Source organism: Quercus suber, unplaced genomic scaffold (assembly GCF_002906115.3).
Source record: "Quercus suber isolate HL8 unplaced genomic scaffold, Cork oak 2.0 scaffold_302, whole genome shotgun sequence".
Classification (NCBI taxonomy): Eukaryota; Viridiplantae; Streptophyta; class Magnoliopsida; order Fagales; family Fagaceae; genus Quercus; species Quercus suber.
Window position 1 is genome coordinate 617610 of NW_027069758.1, and position 18504 is coordinate 636113.

The 18504-nt window shown below is 34.2% G+C and overlaps 2 protein-coding genes and 2 long non-coding RNA genes across 6 annotated transcripts in view; 3 read left to right on the forward strand and 1 right to left on the reverse strand.

Annotated features, from left to right (window-relative positions):
• Positions 1-2252: 2252 nt before the first annotated feature.
• Positions 2253-4850, forward strand: LOC111986227 (uncharacterized). 2 transcript variants are annotated; one of them, XM_024017862.2, is made up of 2 exons: positions 2253-2467; positions 3227-4850. In XM_024017862.2, the coding sequence occupies exon 2, from the start codon at positions 3411-3413 to the stop codon at positions 4431-4433; it is 1023 nt and encodes a 340-aa protein (XP_023873630.2). In that variant the 5' UTR covers positions 2253-2467; positions 3227-3410; the 3' UTR covers positions 4434-4850. The 2 variants fall into 2 exon arrangements, with proteins under 2 accessions (XP_023873630.2, XP_065638526.1); XM_065782454.1 differs by having other exon boundaries at positions 3246-4850.
• A 1848-nt stretch (positions 4851-6698) lies between these two features.
• Positions 6699-9554, forward strand: LOC136071322 (uncharacterized). Its single transcript, XR_010632608.1, has 2 exons — positions 6699-7646; positions 8342-9554. It is a non-coding gene; the product is annotated as an uncharacterized LOC136071322 (long non-coding RNA).
• A 2853-nt stretch (positions 9555-12407) lies between these two features.
• Positions 12408-15735, reverse strand: LOC111986242 (uncharacterized). 2 transcript variants are annotated; one of them, XR_010632609.1, is made up of 3 exons: positions 15684-15735; positions 13405-13456; positions 12408-12930 (listed from the first exon to the last, which is right to left on the reverse strand). It is a non-coding gene; the product is annotated as an uncharacterized LOC111986242 (long non-coding RNA). The 2 variants fall into 2 exon arrangements; XR_010632610.1 differs by lacking the exon at positions 15684-15735 and adding an exon at positions 14028-14058.
• A 638-nt stretch (positions 15736-16373) lies between these two features.
• LOC111992809 (uncharacterized) overlaps positions 16374-18504 on the forward strand; it is a 3157-nt gene continuing 1026 nt past the window's right edge. The window contains exons 1-4 of the mRNA XM_065782435.1: positions 16374-17095; positions 17408-17515; positions 17689-18137; positions 18366-18475. Coding sequence (XP_065638507.1) covers positions 16445-17095; positions 17408-17515; positions 17689-18137; positions 18366-18475 — 1318 coding nt within the window. The 5' untranslated portion in view covers positions 16374-16444. The remainder of the gene's footprint in view (positions 17096-17407; positions 17516-17688; positions 18138-18365; positions 18476-18504) is intronic.

Below are 18504 nucleotides of genomic sequence, written 5' to 3' on the forward strand. Positions count from 1 at the left end.
TCATTTAGGACGTCGTACCTGTATTGTATCAATGTTGAACTAACAATTTCATGTTATAATTTTAAAAAATTGCTTGTGTTACTGTGTTGTCCTGTACTTATGTCCATGTTCATGTTAATGTCCGTGCTTCTTAGATTACCAGCATGATTCATTTTCAAAGTATACTTATACAATTATACTAATGAGGTGATCATAAAAATGGATAAAAAATATGGACATATGGATTACAATCAATTCCTTAATATGAGATAATAGCTATGTTTAGTGATGCTTGTAAATTGTAATTCTTCCATGAATTTTGAAGCCAATAGTAATGTTAGGGACACAATATATTTTTCAACTGCTGACATAACATATTGTGATTGGAGTAACATTATTTTCACCTAGATCTAGCATTAAAACCACTTCTATTATGCATCATTCACAATAGACTCTACCAAATTTTGTGAAAGAAGAAGAAAAAGAAGTTGTCTTAGACTTATTGTTAACGCCAAATTAGATTCTTTGTTTGCAGGATCAGTTATTCTTGGAAAGTGAAAGGACAGGCAGTTTCTTTTCATAACGGATGTGAGCTAGTGTCACTTAGTGATGCTCTCAAAGCCAGGTTATCCACAATGCTTCCCTATTAATCAAGGACAAAAAGTAATAAATTATTAGCTCCTCTTGTATCTGCAGGGAGTACGCGGTGACACCTCTCTGCTTGTTCCATTCTTCTCATTTAAGTATTTATCTGATATCTTTGCTTTCTTCTAAGCAAGAAGGATGCTAGTGTCAATGGGTTAAAAGACTCCATAATTACATAGATCAGGGGAGAGAGAGTTCAGATTTGTGAGGTAAATAAGTTGAGATTTTTCATATATACAATTTTTTAGTATTTTAATCTGTAAGTGAATCACCTTTAAATTACACATGGGAAGAATGCATGATATTGGTAACAGACAGAGCATGATATATGTCTGATGTCAAGTATAGCAACTATTTTTTACCATTAAAAAGTCACCATAGCCAAGAGCCTTGTAGTTTAATTGAAACTTATTCATACATAAAGTGTTTAAGGGTCTAGAGAAGAAAGGATTCGAGCTGTAAGGTTAGTAGCATATTATAACTCTAAAAAAAAAAAAGAAGCTACTATAACCTCTAGGACCAAATAGGACAAAAGTGGACCGAATAAGACCGAATGGTATCAAAGTGGATTGAAAAAGCCAAATGGAGCGAATAGAACTAAAGTGGACCGAATATGATCAAATTGAACAGAAGTGGACAAAATGAACTTAATACAAAAGTTTACCGATTAAGAACGAATAGGACCAAAATGGATAGAATGGACCAAATAAGACCGCATTGTCTGAATAGAACTAAAGTGGACTGATTAGGACTAAATTGAACCGAATAAGACTGAAGTAAACAAAATAGACTGAGCTGGACCAAATAGGACCAATATGGACTGCATAGGTAAATTTGCTATCAAGTTTTTGTCATTTGCAACATTGGAAGATTTAATATAGATATCCTTTATTTAATATAATATTTTTATAATACTACATCAACTAAAATATTATATTGTAATATATAATAGACTAATACAGTAACTATTAGTAAATATTAATTTGATCTTTAATATTTACATTATATATTAATTTAGTTACTAACATTTCAAATGTTTCTGTCTAGTCCCTAATAGTAATATGTCCAAATAACTTTTTTTTGGGCATTCTGGTATACCCAAATAACCTCCTTTGGGCATGTTGCATGCCCATGGTATTCTTGTGTGAACACTGCCTTAGCCATGGCAGCCATGCATGTATGCCGTTAAATAATAGAAGAAAAATGCAAACGTTAAGGTCGTAATTTACCCTAAATATTAATTAATAAATGAACAGTCAAGATTGACTATATATAATAGACTAATATAGTAACTATTAGTAAATATTAATTTGATCTTTAATATTTACATTATATATTAATTTAGTTACTAACATTTCAAATGTTTCTGTCTAGTCCCTAATAGTAATATGTCCAAATAACTTTTTTTTGGGCATTCTGGTATACCCAAATAACCTCCTTTGGGCATGTTGCATGCCCATGGTATTCTTGTGTGAACACTGCCTTAGCCATGGCAGCCATGCATGTATGCCGTTAAATAATGGAAGAAAAATGCAAACGTTAAGGTCGTAATTTACCCTAAATATTAATTAATAAATGAACGGTCAAGATTGACTACATATAGTCATAAAAAAAAAAAAGATTTAACACATATGCCAAAAAAAAAAAAAAATGTTAACCATATAATGAAACAAATACGATTTACTCACGTTTTTGTTTATAGAAATTTGAGGCGCGGAATGAATAGCGGGAAAACAAAACCACTGAATCTCCAGAGCTTAATAACTGTCGTTTAAAAGTTAAAACCGCATACTCCGAAAAAGTTAAGGTGGTCGTCTGGTTTTCACAAACAACTTCCATTTAGGTACGTTTCTTTTACTTCACCGATTTCTTATTTTCTAACTTTTTAATGTCATGTTTTTGTATTGGGCTTTCCCTCTGTTTGGCAGCCGAGAAACTGCAGGAAAGCAAAAGAAAATTACTAAGAAAAGTTTGAGTCTTATGTTAAAAAATATATTTATATATATATATATAAATTTTTTTTTTGGAGTTTTTATCTCAGCGAAAGCATTGGTTGAGTGGTGAGTTTTGCTTTTTGTTGTGTACCAAAATAATGAACAGCCTTGGATCGTGTTTCTACTACGATCTATCATCAAATTAATATGGGGTTTCATTATGTTGATTTGTCATGTGTTAGAAACGGTTCATGCGCGAGAAAATTATCTGTGTATTCTTGTATAAAGTATGAGTACTATATGTTTGAAGAAATGTTTGAAAGAATAGAATCTATTTTATTATGACTTGTACCTCAGAGCATGATTTAAGTATTTGTATATGTGTGTACTTTTACGATTCCTTTATTATGTTTTTATATGGTGGTTGAAGTAATTTGCCTGATAGAGGTGCTGAATGCTGATATTGTCATCCTAAACATTCAAACTGGTTGGCATCTTCTAAGATGGATGTTGGCTCCAAGTATAGCATAATATGTTGTTAAGTTTAAACGTCTTGTAAAATGGAAAATTGGGTTGGAAACATTAGATAGTGTTATGAATGTAGACGTGTTAGATGTTTAATTAGTGTCATGTATAGGATCTGATCTAAATTTTCTTTTTGTGGGTAGGTAATCATGGTGGTGCTAGGGGCAAGTGATATAAATCTCAAGGGGCCTAGAAGTAAGAAGAAAAAGCTGGATGATTTTCTTTTTGTGGGTAGGTAATCATGGTGGTGCTAGGGGCAAGTTATATAAATCTCAAGGGGCCTAGATGTAAGAAGAAAAAGCTGGATGAGTATAATAATTGGAGGCCATGGCCGGACCTTCCAGATCTATGCTTGATCTTATTACAAAGTCACTAGGGCCTATAGACTATCTCATGTTTGGGTGTGTTTGTAGAACATGGAGGTCATATGTTGCGACATATAAAAAAGGTTTTTTGGCATCCCAACCTCCACTTGTTCTCTTCTTATCAACACATGCTAGGAGAGCTTGTTACTTCTATAGTATCTTTGATCGAAAGTTATACAAGGCAATACTGCCCAACCTTATTGGCAAATCATGTTTGGGGATCACTTGTGGATATTTGGTCCTGAAGGACAAGGAAGAAAGGACAGATTCTCAAATTTGGCTTCTGAATCCTTTTACAAGACATGAACTCTGTTTCCCGAGCCCTCCCAAAACTTATTGTCACTTCATCCTTGCTGCTTTAGCTACGCCTTTGCCAGAGTTTGTACTCATAGCTTTTTGTAGATGGCAGCCATATTTCCAGTTTCGTAGATCCACAGATGTCCATTGGACTGTATATGATTATAATGACAAATTTAACAGCAGTCCTAGACACAATCCTTGGATGATAATTGATGGAGCTGTCTTCAAGGGCAAGGTATATGTTTTAGCTAGTCATGCTGAAATTGGGATACTAAATCTGAATTCTCATCCTTATGTGACCCTGCTGAAAGTAAAAGGCATTGCAGATTTGAATTGTCGACTGCAGTTTCGGTTACTGGCTTCTGATGAACAGCTCCTGATGATTCGTGGAATAATTGAATTTGACTATCATTCAGTTTATGAGCTAAATTTTTCAAAGATGCAATGGGTTCAGCGGCAGAGTTTAGGAGATCAAGCATTGTTTTTGGGTCATAGAACGGGCTCAGGATTGTACAACATAACCAGATGGAACGGTCACCAACAATGTGCTAATTGCATATACAAAGTTGGCAGTGTAACTAACAAATACGGCGTTCAATTCTTGGATAAAAGATATCCCAAATCTTTTCCAATCATGCAAGGAAAACGTATGCCAGATTTTAACCAAGGCAATTACCCGTTCTAGTATTTTCCACATCTGTCTTGCAGTGTGAATTCTTTGGTTGATGACTAGTTAGGATTTCTTCTTGTTCATCTTCCCTACCTCTATTGAAGCAGTCATTTGGACAAGACATTGAAGTGTTTTATATATGAGAAATGATACGTCTACAACATTTTTACAACATTTCTACAACAAATCCTAAGTGGCAGGTTGTTACTGGTTATTATTGTTAGGGCAAAAAAGTAATCTCAGTGTTAGTTTCAAATTTGAACCAATAACAACTAACCACCTGTGATTTGTTGTAAAATTGTTGTAAAATTGTTGTAGACGTAGCATCTCTCTTTATATATTTATTGTTTTTTATTCCCCTTATTGATGACTTTAGAACTCTTTTTGATGGCTAATCATTGAAGAAAATTACTTGCTATGAGGTTTGCTTGAGTTTCCTGCTGCCCATTTTTGCAGCTCTCAAATGGTCCACTAGTGCAAACTGCACAACTATTTTTGTGATATGAAAATCCAACAATGTTTTGTCTTCCAGCCAGTAAAAATTTCTTCATGTATTTTTTGTTTGTTGTTGGTATTGGCTTGATTGTTAGATTTTTAATAAACTAACGAGCTTGGAACCTTGTACTGATCTATCACAGAGCTGGGAAGCATAAATGTGACTGGATGGAACACCAAAATATGCAGGGTTTTTTAATTTCAAAGAGAACATAAGATGTCAGTAGATAGATGAAGATGGAGAAACATATGGCTGGGCTTCTTTTATTATTATTTTTTTATTTTTTATTATTTTTTTCACTCATTGCAACTCACCATTAACTGCTTCTTTCCAGAATGTCAGAGTTGCGGAAACTAAGTACGAATGGATTCAAAAAAAAAAATTACAAGTAAACTTTAATCCTCCATTGTATCATTGCCATACGTTTCTAATTACAATTGCACTAAAACATGAATATTTTTTTGCACTATAAAACATGAATATGTGGTACTCAGAAGATGGGGAGAAAATGGGCAAATGCCCTTTTTGCACAAATTATGTAGCATTTTGCCTCATTTTCCAAACTAATTAGGAAAATGTCCATCTTTTAAAACTCAATTTGAGATAAATCGAGTTAGGTTCTATAGTGGTGTTTTTAAGGAGCTTATAGTGACGTTTTAAGGATTTATAGTGGCGTTTTGTAACTCGGCCTTCATGAATTCGAGTTATAATTTCATAGAGGTCGAGTTACAAAATGCCACTATAGGCTTCTTAAAACGTCACTATAGGCTTCTTAAAACTGCACTATAGGACTCTGGATTTTTTTTTTTTTTTTTTTTAACTCGATTTATCTCAAATTGAGTTACAAAAGAGGAGCATTTCCCTAATTAGTTTAGAAAATAAGGTAAAACGCTTCAATTTTTGCTTAAAAATGGCATTTGCCAATTTTTTCCTAGAAGATGGTGATGCTATGCCTTTCACGACTATGACAGCACTAGGCTAGTTGGCTTACTGGATGTTTTGACGGAGGAATGTAACTCCTCTATAGTTGGCTCCCTAGAAATGTTGTATGCCTTGAGTCATCAGAATAAAAAGAAGAAAGGACCACCACACTCCATTGAAGAACATGTTTTACACAAAGGTAATTGAAATATTAGTTCCTTGGAGGCTAGGAGGTTCTCTCGTAATTCTTAGGGCTTTGTGAAGTGTTCATACTTCTAAGTGTTTCCTTACGGCTTTTTAAAGTGGTTAATCTCCTTTATACAGGTTTAGTGAACTTTGATTTAAGTTTTTAATTGTTTGTCTTAATTGATTCATAATGCTTCGCCTTTAATCCAATTTGATGTCTAGAATGATAACTTAGGCTTCGATCTGTTAATTATTAGGCAGCCTAAGCTATGATTTATTTTTCTTGCAATCAATTTTAGTGTACTCATGGATAACTTAGCTTCTGAGAAATCATTAGCATTATATTTCACTTGTGAGAGATACTTGAAAACTTGGGATTTTATTTACTTGCTTTCCATTTTTCATTATTACCTGCATTTCCTATATTGAGCATCAGAAGTCATCTTAATTGAGGTAATATCGAACCACATCCCTTTAAGTACGAAGTCAAATAATCCACCACGAACCCATAATCAACCATTTCAAGACTTGAACCAAGGCATCAAACTACTTGTAATCAATTTAAGCAGGTTAAAAACAAAATATTCTCAAACAAATTGACGACCATAGTGAGAGATATGCTAGAAACAGCTAGGAGTAAGGATATCGAAGCTACAAGTTATGAAGTTTAAGCTCAGAATAACATCGAAGCTAGGACTGACATGCTTGAACATGGTCTTCACGCCATATTAGAACAAATGGCTGAAGAGCTACAGAATACCTCAGGGCTAGTCTTTTTAGATGTGCCAGAGAAAGTAATAGCAACACTTCAGCCTACCTTGGTGACTTTTGGGACCCAGCCAAGATTTGGATGAAGAAAGCTTCGTAAGGCCATGACCATTAATGTTATATATGGCCTCAAATACAATGTTGATGGTGATGAGTAAATCCCTACAATGAAGAAAAAAAATGAAGGACGCAAATATGGTACTCAACAAAATTATTAGGATGCAAATCAGAAAATAAATTAGCACAAGTGTGTCTTAAATGATGATTCTTTTGGCCAAGATGGAATTAGCCTCGATGAATTAATTACATCTCTTGTGAAAATGGATGACTTTAGAGCAAAAATTTAAGAAAATATGAGATTCTCTGGAAAGGAGTTTACCAAAATGGTTATAATGTCTATGAAATAAAATATGAGAAAGGTGCAACATTTTCACATTAATCTTTGAGTTGTGGCGGGTGTAATTTTTTAAATTTCTTTTAACTTACATTGGGCCTCAATTCTTTTGCCCCAAACAAACCCGGAACTTTTATCATAATTTTTGTATATAACAATGACAGAATACATGTCACTTTCACATAAACTTTTTATTTTTCCTCCATCAATCACAGTCACCTACACAGAGAGTTGCGACAAAAAATGTAAATTATTTTGTGTTACTAGATTTTTTGCAATTTATTATGAAAGAATTACTAGATTATTTGTTTACTTATTTTCATTCTTGAAATAAGGCGCGGAATGAGTGGCGGGTAAACACCACCACTGAACCTCAAAACCTAATAGAAAACTACATAAATCATCATTCGTCACTTCAAAAAGTTAAGGTGGTCGTTTGGTTTCACAAACAACTTCCAACCAGGTACTTTTCTTCCCTTAACCATTTTTTTTTTAAATTTTTAAAAATTTTAAAAATTTTTATTTTATTTTAATTTTAATTTTATTTTATTTATGGGCTTTCCTTCTGTTTGGGAGCTGAGAAACCGTAGGAAAACAAGAGAAAAGTAGGAAGAAATGATTGGTTGAGTGGTGACGAGTATTATTGCTTTTGTTGTGCGTGTGTCCCACTAGTACTACTGCCATCCATCTTCAAATTGATATGGGGTTTTTATTATTCATCTGTTTGGGGCTTGAGAAACCAAAAGAAAAGTATATTCAAAAGCTATATACAATTTTTATGTATGTTTTACAGCTATCTGTAATCAATCAAACGTGGGTTTTTTATTTTTATTTTAAATGTGGATATGGTGGAACAGGTGCATGCTTGAGAAAATTGGTTGTATATTCCTGTTTAATATGAGTACTTTATGTTTGACAAAATGTTTGAATGAATAGAACCATACTGGTCTATATACTCTGTATATGTGTAATTATGCACTTCCTTGGTTAATATTTTTATGGTGCTTGAATTAAATTTTATGGTGTACAGTCCTAAACACTCAAAGCTTAGGATAATATATTAGAAACAATAAGTTACTACTACGAATCTAAAACCATTACATGTTTATTTAGTGTCATTTGTAGGACCTAATCTATAATTTTCTTCATGGAAAGTAGGCATGGCACTGCAAAGGGGAAGTTACATAAATCTCACTGAGCCTAGAAGTAAGAAGAAAAGGAGGGTTGACAATAGTGATTGGAGGCCATGGTCGGACCTCCCTGAGGCTTTGCTTGATCTGATAATGCAGTCGCTAGGTGCTATAGATTATCTCATGTTTGGCTGTGTCTGCAAAGGATGGAGGTTATGCGTTGCTGCGTACAAGCAAGAGTTTATGGCATCCCAACCTCCACTTTTTATCTTCTTATCAAGGAATGCTAAGAGAGCTTGTTTCTTCTATAGAATCTTTGATCACAGGTTTTACAAGGCAAAACTGCCCAACCTTGTTGGAAAATCGTGTACAGGGGTAACTTGTGGATACTTGATCATGAAAGACAAGAAAAAAACCGAAAATTCTCAAATTGGCTCCTAAATCCTTTTACAAGACATGAACTTCATTTCCCTAACCCTCCCAATGTTTGCTCTCGTTTCATCCTAGCGTCTTTAGCTACAACTTTGCCAGCATTTGTACTCATAGCTTTTGGTGGATGTGGCCCATATTTACACAATTCTGTAGATCCACAGACATCAGTTGGACTGTATATGATTCTAGAGACAAATTTATTGGCTTTTGTGAGCCCATTCCTTCGATTGTTGATGGAGTGGTCTTTAAGGGTAAGATATACGTCCTAACTGATTATGCTGAAATAGGTGTACTAAATTTGAATTCTCATCCTTTTGTGACCCTGCTGGAAGTAAAAAGCATTTAACTTGAAATTTTTCACTCGGCGACTGTGGTTATTGGGTTCTAATGAACAAATGCTGATGATTTATGAAACTTCATCCAATGAATATGAAGTTTATGAGCTAAATTTTCTGAAGATGGAATGGGTGAAGATGCAAAACTTTGGAGATCAAGCTTTGTTTTTGGGTCATATAAAGGGTTCTGGATGTTGCAACGTAACCACTTGGAAAGGTAGTCGACAACCTTCTAATTGCATACATGTAGTTGGATATCAGACTTTCGTGTACACCTTACATTTCTTGGATGGTATATATCCCGAGCTGATCATGCATAGTCATTGTATGCCAAATATTTTCCTACCATTCTGGTATTTTCCACGTTTCTTGCAGTGTGGATTCTGTAACTGATGACTAGTTAAGATATCTTCTTTCTCATCTTCCTACTCTTTATCTATTGAAACAATAATCTGGATATGACTTTAAATTGTCTATATATGTATATATATATATATTTTTTTTGTTGCTCTCCATATCTCTTATTTATGACTTTAGAACTGTATTTGATGGTTAAGAGAATTTCCTGCAATGAGTGTAGCTAGAATTTAGTTTCCCGCTGCCCATTATGTGGCTCTTGAGTGGTCTATCCATGCAGACTGATAAGTGCTTATATGAGATGAAAATCCAACAATGGTTAGCTTCTTGTCAGCAAAAATTACTCCCTTATATATTAGTAATTTTTAACAAAATCAAGGAACTTGAAACATCATAATGATCCATTAAAGATCTAAAAAGCATAAGAAAAATGACTGTTTCGAAGAGTACATAAAGAGGGCGGTAGTAGATGATGACAGAGCAACCTGAAATATATGGCTGGAATTTTTCTAATAATTGCCCCACACATTTAAGTACTTTCCACAATGTTATTGCTGAAACTAAACTTTCAACTATGAATGGATCCAAAAAAATTTACAAGTGAGCTTTAATCCTTCATTGCATCTTTACAAGTGATCAGTATATGTTACTAATTGCAATTGCACCAAAAGACGAATATGTGGTACTCAAAGATGATGATGCTAAACCAATTTTTCAACAGCTAGAGGGCTAGTTGGCTGATTGGATGTCTCAAGCGAGGAATGTCACTCCTTTATGTATGTTGTCTGCCATGATTCACTAGATTAAAAATGAGAACCAGTGAAGTGTATTATATAAATGAACCAAATAAATCCCACTTAAAAAGTTGAAGTCAAAGACCTTTCCATTACTTCCAAATCTAGCAATTGATACTCAAGTTTAGATGGAGCCATCTCTCTGCAAGATTCCCAGCCTTGAATCATGCTATGATAGGGCTATGATACGGTTACTGTTTTCTTTAGCCCTCTTCTATCTTTGTACTCATTCTATTTTGCATAGTTTTTATTTTTTATTTTTTGGGGTATAATTTATGGTGAATTTTTATTTTCGTTAAATTTGATAGTAACAATTGAGAGAAAAGGTTTGAACTGACATGGAAACACTTGGGAGTGCCAATTGAGTTACAACCTACCAGACTCTTTGTGAATGTTTGGCTTATTATTGTACTGTTCAAGTGTTTGAAAAAAAGAAGAAGAACTAAGAGTTTTGTAGCTTAGTGGAATAGTCTTTTTTCCTTTATTTGGAAAACCATAGGTCTAATTGGTAAAGAATAATAATAATAAACAAAATTAAGATATAATAATAATAAAAATAATAAAAAAAAAAATAATAATAATAATAGTGGTAAAGAAAAATGATAAAACGAATTCTCCAAATCAGACCGCACAGTCACTATACTCTGATATATGTTTGAAACTCTCTATGGCCAAGTGTAAAGATGTTTTGATTACACAGTAATTCTTATAAAGAATCAAGAAGAGTTAAGTTAGATATTTAGTTATAAGATTACAAGAAGTGAAGCCAAGATAATTTATTAAATTGCAAGAAATGCCAAGAATTATATCCAAATTTGTTACAAATTTTTAGTGGGTTGTTTTGGGCAATAAGGCTTACAAATAACATATATAAATACGCTTGATTGTAATCCATAGCATTTCATTTTCATATAGTAAACTATAACTTCTCACTTTTCTCTCCAGGAGACTTTCTTGAATTAAGTAAATTCTCTTTCATTTCCCTTTAGAACGCAGTTCTTTTCCTGGTTTCAGGCTTCTTGGACTGGTGAGTTTTGCTTTCATTTTCATATTATTTTGTTGTGTCCTAAATAATGAACTGTGTTGGATTTAAGTTTTTGGTTTCTTTCATTTCCAAAAAATATATAAACTTATTGGCAACCAACTGGATTTTATCCTTAAGAATTATATACATTTTTATGCATGTTTTGTGACCTTCTGTCATCAAATGAATATGGGTTCTTATATGTAGAAATGGTAGAAGTGGTGCATACTTGAAAAAGTTGTTTGTGTATATGCATGTTTGAAGAAATGTTAGAATGAGATATGGGTTCTTACTGTGATAATTCTGTAGTTGTGCCTGATAATGCAATTAGTATTAGTAGTAGTAACTGTTTCTATATAATTTGGCTAAGATTGTTTAATGTTTAGGAATGGAAAAGAAAATGCAACTCAATAATCAATTTTAGTATGCCTTGTGTTATAGAGCATGTTTTAAGTATCTGTATATTAGTGTAATTTTGCACTGAGAGAAATAAGTTATAGAGGTGTAGATAATGTTGTCCTCAATACTCAAACTGGTTGCAATCTTGTATGCAGACTCAATATCATTCACAACTGGCATGATATTGTCCTCTCTAGTATGCAGACTCTTGGCCCCATGGATAGCAGCCTCACCCATACCCTTAAGGTTTTTCTCTCCCCCCATGAGCAGCAAAGAGAGTGTCACGCTCCAAACCCCAAAGGTCCAAAGCATGAAAAAGCCGTCTCAAAGTACCTGTAGATTTTTCCTTTTAGACAATCCAATCCACATAAATCATATCAAGTACCAACATCAAGAATTATCATAATAATTCCATTGAATATACTCTCAATGTAAGTCAGAACTCTAAGTAATAATTACCAGGACCATTGGCCACAAAAGAATAGAGGTCTGAATAAATAATTACATATCATCAGCTTGTCCCATTAGTGGGAATAACGTCACAACCACTATAATATACAAAAGAATGAGTTAAGCCTATTATAAGATGTACATCATCTAATATCTCCATTACAAAAGTTTAGTCTCTATCAGTTGTAAGTCTAACTACTGTTAGCCACCAAAAAGCTATCTCAAAAGATTGTTGTCTACTCTAAAAAGTTTACAAATTAATGGAATGAGATAGAGCCCAGTAAGTAGCATAATTAATTGGGGTAGGAAAAAATTCAAGTTCCATTTTCAATAATAGCAATATGATATGACAAGAATGATTGAATAATGAAACACAAAGTTTCTCAAAGTAAATACCTTGAAACTATATACTATAATCTATGAGCACCAACAATATAATTTCCAAAGCCATAAAATCTAATATAAGGTAATTTATCACAAATATACCACACTACCACATAAACCGGTTAGGGGATCCATCCATTCATAACTGACATGATATTGTTCTTTCTGGTATGCAGACTCTTGGCCTCATGGACAGTAACCTCACCCATACTCTCAAGGTTTTTCTCTCCCCCCATGGGCAGTAGAGAGAGTGCGTCAAATAGGACCTGTTTTGTATGTGGTCTTTTGGCCTCATGGACAGCAGCACCACCCACACACAATCAAGGAACCTCTTCCCCCCCCATGGGCAGCAGAGAAGAACGCATCATCCAAAGTAAAAGGGCACTGACCTGGATTTGATTCCGTTGTTATAAAGACTACAAAAAACCAAATCGGGTGATCACTGGAAAATCACACATGGCATGGTGTTACAACCACATAAAACTCACATGTTACGTTACTTTGAAACACACAGTTTATATTTAGGTAATTTCAAAAAAACCTTAAATAATCTAACTTCCACAAAATTTGTAAGGATTTCAGCTTCATTTTTGTCAAGAGATTTTCTATCAATTTCCCACATAATAAGATAAGATAAGAATCTTTAAATTTTCTAATATATCATAAAATCCAGGATTTTCCTATCAAAGATTAAATAAAAGATGCTCATTTTTCCATATCAACAATTCATGCATTTCTCCAAATGCAATACCAAATATGATGCACTTTTCATATATAATAATATATAATAGGGCCACAACACAATACTTTTAAGAAAACATATATGCATATATAACTTTCCAAAATGTGTTTGACCCAAAAACAATATTTATGAAACATGATTATTTTCCAAAAATCCCATTAAAAAGCTACTTACCTCGCAACCACAAAAGCCTAATTCTCCAAGCTCCAAGGAGATTAGCTAGAACCTAAAAAATATCAAGTAAACCTATCACAATAAGCATAGAGCTTGAAATTGTATCTAGCTACAATTTAGGAATTGCCAAATAAGCACTTAATTAGGCAAGCCTAGTATTTAACCTCATCAATAATAATATTCACTTCTAAACTTTCTCGTACAAATTAGATTCACAAGGCATAACTCCAATTTATAAAGTTAACCACATTCAATATCATCTCCAATTCATGACTAGCTTCCATAAGATTTACACAACATCATCAAGAGACATGTATGAAAAAAATCAAATATCCTCCAAGACGAAAAATTTTAGAACTTCAACTAATCTCCAAATAAACCAATAGCATGAGAAAAATATAATTTACACAACCATCACATGTTATAAAAAACCCCTAAATTTCTCCAAAATAAACCTTAGATAGTCATCATTACACAAACCATAAACCACTCATCAAATAATTCTACCAATACAAAACCCATACATATAAACACAAAATATCACTTTCAATGCTCATAAATCACATGAGATATCATTATTAAAGTTTAAATAAAATATAACCTCAAGCAAAATTAAAACTCACCAAAAGGGTTAGAAATTTTATCTCAAATAAAGTAAGATGCTAGAGGTTTTAGATGGTTCTCAAGAATTCGTGACATTGCGGAAAAATGATGGTGGAAATGGTGGATGGTGGTTGGCTGGATGGAGTATAGTGAGGTATAGAGTGGAGAGGAGTGTAGACAGAAATACAAAAAAGAAAAAAAGAAAGGATAAGTGAGTGACTGGCCAGTCAAGAATAAAGAGATGAGTGAAAATGAGTGGGGGAAGAGGTTAGGTGGGGTACGTGTGGACCTCAAAAAAAACCAAGATAACCTTTTTTTTATTGATTATTTTATTTTTANTCTCTTGCATGTGGTCTCTTGGCCCCATGGGTAGTAGTCTCACTCACACACAATCAGTGAACCTCTTCCTTCCATGGGCAGCAGGGAAGAATGCATCATCCGAAGTGAAAGGGCACTGACTTAGATTTGATTCCATTGTTACAAAGACTACGGAAACCAAATCAGGTGATCACCGGGAAATCACACATGGCACGGTGTTAAAACCACATAACACTCATAAGTTGCATTACTTTGAAACACACAGTTTATATCTAGGTAGTTTCAGAAAAACCTTAATTAATCTAACTTCCACAAAGTTTGTAAGGTTTTCAACTTCATTCTAGTCAAAAAGATTTTCTATCAATTTCCCTCAAAACGAGACAAGATAAGCATCTTTAAATTCTCTAATATACCATAAAATTCATGATTTCTCTATCAAAGATTAAATAAAAGATGCTCATTTTTCCATATCAACAATTCATACATTTCCCCAAATGCAATATCAAATATGATGCATTTTCATATATATAATCATATATATATATATATATATACCTATCTATCTATCTATCTATCTATCTATATATATATATATATATTAAGGTTACGACACAATAGTTTTTAGGAAAATATAGTTTCCATAAGTAGTTTCCAAAAGCGTGTCTAGCCCAAAAACAACATTTATACAACATGGTTATTTTTCAAAATCCCATTAAAAAGCTACTTATCTTGCAACCCGCAGAAAGCCTAATTCTCCAAGCTCTAAAGGAGATTAGCTAGAATCTCAACAAAATCAAGCAAACCTAACACAATAAGCATCAAGCTTAAAATTGTATCTAACTACAATTTAGGAATTGCCAAATATGCACTTAATTAGGCAAGCCTAGTATTTAACCTCATCAATAACATATTCCTCTTCCAAACTTTCTCAACAAATTAATTCACAAGGCATAGACTCCAATTTATAAATTTAACCCATTCAATATCATCTCCAACATTATGACTAGCTTGCATAAGATTTACACAACATCATCAAGAGACCCATGTAAGAAAAATCAAAATATCCTCCAAGACAAAAAATTTTGAACTTCAACTAATTCCAAATAAACCCAATAACAATGGAAAAATTAAATTTACCAACCATTACATGTTATAACTCAAAACCCCTAAATTTCTACCCAAAATAAACCTTAGATAGTCATCATTAACACAAACCATAAACCACTCATCAAATAATTCTACCAATACAAAACCCATACATATAAACACAAAATATCACTTTCAATGCTCATAAATCACATGAATATCATTATTAAAGCTTAGATAAAAATATAACCTCAAGCAAAATATAAACTCACCAAAAGGGTTAGAAATTTTATCTCAAATAAAAGTGAAGATGCTTAGAGGTTCTCTAAGGATTTTCCGTGACATTGCAGGAAAAATGATGGTGGTAGATGGTGGCATGGAGTATTGGCGGAGGAGTATGAGGTAGTGAGAGGAGTGTTAGACAGAAAATGAAAAAGAAGAAAAAGAAAGAAAGGATAAGTGAGGAGCTTGGCCGGTCAAAGAGATAAAGATGAGTGAAATGGAGTGCTGGGGAATGATGTGGTAGGTGGGGCTACGTGTGTCTCAAAAATATCCAACCAAAACCTTTTTTTTTTTTTTTGATGTTTGACTGGGATGTTACAACACATACGCGCTCTAATATATATTTGCATGTTCCAATTTCCAAAAACAAGTCGCGTGCGCTCCCGCACACACTTATATGTAATCAATGAATAATAATCAAATGTAAATAGTACCCATGGTAAAATGGTCCATAACTCGAAATGCTCTAGATCCAGATTTGGTTCCAACTTCATTCATGTTGCTAATTCAGGATCATGACAAAAGATGGTGAGACAACTAGGGGCCACAAAAGCTAAAGCTTCCACATAACGATTAGTTTTAACCGCAATGGAAGCAAGGAAGTTGATGCAGCTAGCTGGGCTTTATTCCTTTTCTCATGGTTATATAAAGGCCAGCCAAAACCGATGTCAAACACACAAGCAAATCTTCTCTCCCATTACCCTTGTCCAAGAGTATCCAACCTTCTTTTGCTTTGTTGTTTTTCTGAAACATGGATTCCAAGGCAGTAACTGGTCCTGTGCAGAAACCAAATGCCACAACTCCTGCCCAGCAACCAAGCCAAGCTAGCAATGTGCAATTACAAGCTACTCCATTGTTGCAACCTGGCCAACAATTGGGTCCTTTGCAGCCAACTTCCAACTTGGGTTCTGTGCAGCGAACCAGCAACCCAGCTGGTACATACCAGCAACCCAACCCACAAGCCAATTTTGCACTGCAGCAGCAAACCCCGCAAACCAATTATGCATTGCAGCAACCAAACCCACAAACCAATTATGGTGCAGTGCAGCAACAAAACCCACAAACCAAACAAGTTCCATTTCAGCCACCCAACCAACAAACCAGCCTTATTCCTTATCAGCAGCCCAACCCACAAACCAATCTTGGGGCTTGGCAACAACCCACCCCACTGGGTTCTTTGCAGCCATCCACCCTACTCAGCAAGCTGACACCTAATGCTACGCACCAACTGATCAGAGGTGACCGAAGCATGCTTACGATGTCTGATGACAATGCGCTGGTTAGTCATATTCTGGGATCCCATACTCCAGATGGCCGAGACTTTGATGTCAAACCCCTTCTTCGACTTGTTGAGGACATTCTTAGACGTGCCACTCTCACTCCAGAGACCCTTTTAACAACGGTATAATACTACTGATTTTACTACATCAAATAAGCCTTACAAACTAATGTATTGCCAATAAAAAAAATGGTACAAATATTCATTTATTACATTATTTAAGTTATACCAATCATATTTTTATAATCTTTATAACATTCATTTATAAGTTTACACATATGCGGGTTCACACCATCAAGCATGATGCAATAGATATATATGTATACAAGTAATTTTTTGGTTGGAAATCTACATATGTAATTTATTTGAATTGAAAGCATCCAGTTGTATATTCTTTGTTTTCATTTTCTAATTATTGCTTGTGTTTTTGTACAGGGTTCCCAAACATACCTTGATTCAGGCTTTGATGACAAGACCCACCATATGAGTTTTCTTGCAATACTGGAAGCTCTGTCATATACCATTGACCGAATTGCCTGCGAGGTTATAACAAATCACAATTACAAAAATCTTGCCTTATCTATATTTACATCAACATAATAATAGAAATTAAAAGTATTTTTTTTTCTTAAAGTTTTTGAAAACAATAGGTCTATAAAACAATTGTACGTCAACCTTAAACTGTTTGAAACGGTATATAAATGGATTTTTTTCAGCTTGCATACAAGGCTTTGGGTGGCACAGATGCACACCAAACCACAGTGGCAATATGTAACATGGTATCACACTATGGATGGGACGCTAAGTTGGTGCTGGCCCTAGCGGCATTTGGATTGAACTATGGAGAATTCTGGCTTCTTGCACAGATTTACTCTACAAACCAACTTGCCAAGGCAATGGCAATCCTGAAACAAGTGCCTGGCATCATTGAGCACGCAGTCCCGCTGAAACCCCGGTTCGATGCACTTAATGATCTAATCAGGACCATATTAGAAGTGACTTGGTGTGTCATTGAGTTTAAAGATCTACCATCCATTTATATCACAACGGACGTACCAGCATTAGCCTCAGCCATGATCCATATTCCAACTGCTGTGTATTGGACTATCAGGAGTATTGTGGCCTGCGCGTCTCAGATTTCTAGCTTCACTAACATGGGTTACGAGTATGGCTTTTTCCTCTCCATCCTAATTTACAATTCTCATGCAAATCCTTAAATTTAGATACTTTATATCCTATAAAAGGTTTATCGCATTTCTTAAAATTTTTTGTATATTGTAATTGATTTACACACTACTAACAAAGAGATCTAAATTTTTTTATAAGTAGTGTAAATACTAAAATGTTTGTAAGGCATTTAACAATAACACTGCAAAATGGATATTGATTGCAGGTTTGCGTTATCCACCTCAGAAGCATGGGAGCTATCCACCCTTACCCACAAGCTCAAAACCATACTTGAACATCTCAAGAAGAAGATGGAAGAATGCGTTCGATACATTGGTAAGCCAGTTTTATGCTGCGTTATAGAC